Source organism: Manduca sexta, chromosome 27 (genome assembly GCF_014839805.1).
Source record: "Manduca sexta isolate Smith_Timp_Sample1 chromosome 27, JHU_Msex_v1.0, whole genome shotgun sequence".
In the NCBI taxonomy this organism is placed as follows: Eukaryota; Metazoa; Arthropoda; class Insecta; order Lepidoptera; family Sphingidae; genus Manduca; species Manduca sexta.
In genome coordinates this window covers 9754206-9760704 of record NC_051141.1, presented here as the reverse complement: position 1 = coordinate 9760704, position 6499 = coordinate 9754206, and the positions used below count along the sequence as shown (strand labels likewise).

The following is a 6499-nucleotide window of genomic DNA, read 5'->3' as shown; positions in this document are numbered from 1 at the left end:
ATATTTGTGATAGCGTTTATCGCACACATTCTTATATTATTCGCAACACCCAATACATTGTAAAATAGAAATATCGGCACAAATAAACGTTAGAATCATATCTTGATAAATTATCTAATCAAGCATGTATTTAGTTATGGTCGTTGTAACTCAGAAGGTGAAAAAGAAGATAAAATCATGGATCCTTTTCAGCGGACATCTAACGCTTCCTGAGGGTCATCGGAGGCATTAGCACGCCCGCGGGCCGTGGGGTGGGAGCGAAAGTGAGCGCAGACACGCGCCCCACCGGCAGGCGCATGGGGTGGGCCGGGCCATATATAAAACCATACTCAACGGCAACTAATAGAGTAAAAAGAGTTTCGGCGTCTCACCAAGTGGAACGGCCGCTCCCCGCCCCATCATGCGAGGGATCTGGAGCCAAGTGGTCAGTGATCTAAATTACTCTAAATCATATTCGGGAATTTGATTGCGTTTTAAGTAAATTATTTATCGTGTGTTAACGTTTAAAACCCAGCAAAAAAATTAGGAGTAGCAATAAAAGGAAAACATGTTAAACAAGCAATTTAATCATACCAAATTCCAATTTAAGTGGAGCTTTCACCGTCACTTCTATATCCGTCCGGGTCGTGCCGTGCTGAATAGTTCCGTTTACGATTTAAACAGCTTTTACGCCATTTATTTACGTTATTTATTAGTTTGATTAATATTATCAGGCACAGGAATAGTGTATTAAATATTATGGCTTACAGAAGGATTCAAATGCGACTGTATTACACACATGGATCGGGAGAATCGTTATTTACATAAAGCTTGTCTTTATTGTGATGCCTAGAGTGAAGTAATTTTATCTGTACAATTAATTAATTGTAAGTAGTATCTCGATTTGATCCTTTGTCTCTACTTACCCCAGTGAGAGGTTGTTACCCCAATTATATTTGTATGACGAATCAATGTGGCTATGCTTCGCCTGGGAGATTGTCCGTAGATAATATCTCCATATGAGCTAACGGCGGAGTTCAGTCAAGTAAATCTCTTGTTCAAATTTGGTCAAGTAGCCAGTTCAAATATTTACTGTGAGGCTTAGTTAAATTTGTACTTCATTTTTCACACTTAATATGTATTTATCGTTTACCGAAGAAAATAGTAAATATTCCATGCTATTAGGGACGATGTTGTTATATTATTTATTTTATATTAATATATTGTTTATACTTGACATGGGGTACGTTCCCAGAATTGTTTGAATTATTAGCAACTATTTAATTATATACAATAGAAACACTGCTTTTTAAAGTAGTTATGTGTTGTTTCAAAGAGGTACAATAAAGTATGTCAATGACTGCTTTTTATTTTTTTACAAATAATACAAAATAGATCGACATCATTTGTTTTCAATAATACTTAAAGAGAATAGTCATTGTTATTCCTCATTGAGTTTCTCATCATTGTTGTTTTAGTTATACCCATAAGGAAGTGTGCAGAGTTGCCGCGATGACTAATAACTATGAACTCGAGCGTTTTATGTAACTCATCGCTTCATGGACGATTTTTATCGAATCTAATTTCGATCTCTGAGCGCCCGATTTAGAAATGTTTTCGATATTAAATTTAAATTACTTATGTATTTGTATTTAAAATCGTCGTGTTTCTTCGTTAGCCATGATTAATGTATGCAATATATTATTTTGCTTTAATTACTTAATTTCACAAATGCTTTTAAGGAGTGAAACTTGGTTTCACATGAATTGAAATCAAAATTTATGCTTATGTGTTTGTTACCTTTTTAGTAAAGATAAAAGCGTAATATATCGTCATGATAATCAATGCGTAGGTATAAAAAACGCATGGTTTCTCTTGTTTTATTATTGAATGCTAGCATCAAGTGACACAATAGTCACTGACTCACTTAATATTCCATTCGCGTTTGGTATCTCGACAGGTATGGAAGGATTATATATTGTACCTGTAATTGTTGGTCAGCGTTGTCATCGTATGGTGCCGTAACCATTGCGTAATATCGTCCACTTATGTATTGTATTATTTTAGTCACAGTGTGAAATACGCTAATGCACCAAATGTAAACTTTCACAAGAAATTTTCACTGATCCTTTATATAAGTCTATTGACTCGTGGTGCCATAATAACGCTGTAAAACACTTTTTTTACGAACTAGCATAAAAGCTATGAAAATTGTTAATTTAATAAATTCCTGCAATCAGGACAAAAATATTGCAGGTTATGTTTCCTAGAATTAATTAAGTCTGTGCTATGGTTGGCATACCTACATTATAAAATGACCAGATAGAAAACTGTACTAGACAGAAGTCTGTTCCAGAGAGAATTTCGGAAAGCTTCAGCTTTATTTTTAACTAGCTGACCCGACAGACGTTGTATGCACGTGCGCATCTTAACTATGTATACACGTGCGCATACTGTCGATCGCTGACAGTTATTTCAAACTAATGATAGTTATGTAAAATTAATATTGTCGTTAAGTTTCCTTAAATTTTCTAATTTTTCGCGCAATTTTTTGAATTTTTTCTTTCATAAAAACCTTCTCCTAATAATAACAAATACAACGAAAAAAAAAGTGAAATCGGTCCAGCCGTTCATGCGTTATGGCGTGACTAAGGGAAATAGGGATTCATTTTTATATATATAGATTATAATAAGATATTCACAATTTCAAGTTTCTGATGTGCCAAACGGGTATTTTCTGTAAAACGGAACAAATTCTTTTAGTATCGGTATTTGTTACGGCAATTCTGAATATGTCATGGAAATCACACTAAATCGATTATGGTTATGTAGAAGGTAAACATTTCCTGGTGTCAGGTCGAGTTTGTTACCAGATGGACCGCGTTCCGGTTCCCACCTCACCGTTTATAACTCGTCTTAAGAACACTTTCTTTTTTGATACACTCAAATGTTCTTATTATGTAACAGATACGCCAAGTGGTGTAGTAATTTATTTTATCATATGTGTTGTGTTATGAATTTGATTATGCTTTTATGCGACTTACTTTACTAATATGTATTATTTTATAATTGTTTTTTACAAGGATAAAAACACTTTAACTTGTGATCTGCCTTTAATCAAATTAACATGTCACTGTGTGCACGATGCTACGCGATATTTCGGTGATCCGCAATTTATTTGTACTAATTTGAAAGCTAGGCGCTTAGTTTTAGATTGTAGGTTCGTTTGACGATATTGCTAAGATTATGATATTTTCTTTGTTCCAGATTACCCTGGCGGTAATTTTTCAAATCGCTCTAGTTTCTGGAAAGGCATTACCTCAACAAAATCAACAAGCACAACCTCAAGTGGTACAAGCACCTCCTCTCGGCAAGGAAGCTCAAAGACGCGACGGGTACGATTACCCGGCGCCGCCGTCTGACGGCTTTAACCCATTTCAAGACAGCGATGATTTACATGCGCATGGCGACCACCATGAAGTAGTCGATCACCATGACGACCACAGCGACCACCACGATGACCACGAACACCACGATCACCACGCAGAGCATACCTTTGAAGAACACCATGAGGAGCATCATGATTATCACGATCATCATGATCACCATGACCCAGGTTACTGGAAAAAGAAACTTATCTGGAAGCCCGGATGGAAGAAAATCTGGAAGCCGGCCAAGAAACAAATTTGGAAGCCTTCTTGGAAAAAAATATGGAAGCCGATTTGGGTACCCACTAAGATCCCCGTTTGGAAAGAAATTAAAGTCCCTGACTGGAAAAAAATATACAAGCCAGAATGGAAGCCTATTAAAGTACCAGCTTGGAAGGAAGTGAAGGTACCAGATTGGAAGAAGATAACTGTCCCCGTTTACAAGGATATTGTAGTGCCAGGTTGGAAGGATATCCAAGTTCCCGCATGGAAAAAAATCTGGGTACCTGAATGGGTCAAAGTCGGCATACCAGGTGAAAAATATTTGGGTAAAGACCATGATGGTTGGGAATACACCTCACATGACCTCTGGAAGAAAAAACTCGTCTGGAAACCTGTATGGAAGAAATACTGGAAACCCTCTAAGAAACAAATTTGGATCCCCGACAAGAAATTAGTCTGGAAAGATGAATGGAAACAGATTTGGAAAACCGAAAAAAAGCAAATTTGGGTTGACGACAAAAAATTAGTATGGAAAGAAGCTTGGCAACAAATCTGGAAGCCATCGAAGAAACTAATTTGGGTACCAGACAAGAAGCTGGAGTGGAAGGAAGCCTGGAAACAGATTTGGGTACCTGCCTGGAAAGATATCTGGGTGCCGGGCGTCAAGAAAATCTGGCGTCCGGTTTGGATATCTGAATGGTTCCCTTCTCCAGATCATCATGAACATGTGCATGAGTCTCACGGATGGGAACGAAGCGACAATGACTTAGCTGCAAGCCAAAAATTGGTCGCCGTTAAAGAACCACCACCGAAAATTGCACCAATACAGCCTCAACAATCGACATGGCAATTTCCTAAATAAAAACTTTGAGCTTGTTATGGAATAACTTATCAAATATTTATGCCAATAATTCTGTAAATATTAAACGTCTTGACGACACAAGCGATTGCTGCCATATAAAATTAAGACTGTGAAAACATTCCATAGAGGCGCCTCTCCTGAATTAACAACTTTGATTTCCCTTATAGTCAACGGTATATAATATGAATGTACATGCGATGCGAAATGTAAGCCAGCGAGGCGATTTTTTTTTCTGATTATATTATGCTTGTACATAGAACACGCAGACGTTCGATATAATTGTGTAGCTCGTTTTTTTGTAGCAGCTAAAGCTTTAAGTTTGTTTGCTGTAGTTACCAGTATAAGTCTGAGTAGTATGTGTAAATGCTGTGTGTTTTAATTTGTAGGTTGACATAAAAAATATGAACTTGGTATTTATGGTAGAAATCAAAACGAACTGATTAAAATTCCACAATGTAGCTGTATAGACGTAATATTTCGTTAACGCGCAGGTAATAAATACATATAAGATTTCGTTTCAGTATATTTCAAAATGTTGTATATTATTATACTTATTTTCTTATATTTCAATTACACAAAAATTCTGATACCCCAGTATAAGAATAAAACAGTCTTAGGTAATTATTTTATACATAAGCTGTAATCTGAAATTAACTCTGATAGTAATGTAAATTTAAAAAAAAATCGTGATGAGTATTTCCATACCTATATTGTGTAGGTGTATAATCGAACCCTAATGCTTCGTTTGTATTTTTAACATAACTGCCTAGTTTGCAATACTCTGTACCATTGATGGTTTGTGTTTTGTTGTTAATTAGATTTTTAAGTTTATTGTTATTTCTTTTTAGTATTAATTAGTTTTCATGCGAAACCAATGAAATAAATAATAATTATTATTCAATAAGAACATTTATAATCGTTTTAATTCTATCATCTCATGAATTTTACTCAATGGAATCGTAAAACGACGACCTCCGAGACCTTCAATAACAAAATTATAAAATATTTAAATTTAAATATTTCTTCGATAATAGTTTAAATCTGAGTAGGAGTAAAGCCAGCGGTAATCCTTTTATTTTCGTCACAGAATTATGAGGGCGCACACAAGTAACAAGGTGGTATACCGGCCCTGTATTATGTACTACCGATTGCTGAGCAAGGGCCTTCCCTACTACTGAAAGGGTTTAGGCCTTAGTCCACCACGCTGGCCTACTGCGTGTTGGCAAACTTCACACACTCTCGAAATCTTGTGAAGAATCCTCAGAGGGTCTACTCCGAAAAACGAACGTCGAAACGTCAGTCCGAAACGAAGAAACGACGAACTTCGGATTTAACTCTACTACTAAATTACTTCGGATCCGTCACAGTTCTGTAGCTTACCTTAGTGGTAGGATCAATATTCCGTATATTTTTTTTGGAGAAAGCAGTGGAACTTCATTCTCGCAGATGGTTTTAAAAAGGGATGGTATAAGTTCTTACAAATTCCATGTCTTAAATATTGCGATGAACCGATCGGATCCGTCGTCGAATCCGTCATCGGATCCGTAACACTTCGTAGTACCAAAATGTGCGATCCGTCATCCGAAACTACGGATTTCGTTTTTCGAAGTAGACCCTCAGGTTTTTATATAAGTTTCGTTTCGATGTTTTCTTTCATCATTAAAGCGAACGATAATTTCAATGTTTATATTGTATAATATACAGTAAACTCGTTACTTTGAAAATTCAGAGGTTGGTATTGAGTTTGAAGCTTGCGCCCTTATGCCGAGCAGTCCCTTTCATTCGAAACTAGACCATCACATATTAGTAAAAACATGATAGCAAAAAATTTAATATTTATATTAACAACAAAAAAATCAAATTAAATGAATACTTAAGGTGGTAGCTCAAGGTCCATTTTCATACATTTTGTTTCGGCTTTAATCTGGGTAACTAAACAAGTATTGGCAAGTAAAGAATTTAAATTCACGTCTAGTTAGTGATTAGTTCTCGCAGTTGAAAGAAAAAT

At 36.0% G+C, this 6499-nt stretch overlaps 1 protein-coding gene across 1 annotated transcript; it reads left to right on the top strand.

Annotated features, from left to right (window-relative positions):
- The first annotated feature begins 332 nt into the window (after nt 1-332).
- On the top strand, nt 333-5373 carry LOC115447991. The gene is made up of 2 exons (XM_030175288.2): nt 333-424; nt 3247-5373. The coding sequence occupies exons 1-2, from the start codon at nt 401-403 to the stop codon at nt 4489-4491; spliced, it is 1269 nt and encodes a 422-aa protein (XP_030031148.1). The 5' UTR covers nt 333-400; the 3' UTR covers nt 4492-5373.
- Nucleotides 5374-6499: the final 1126 nt, after the last annotated feature.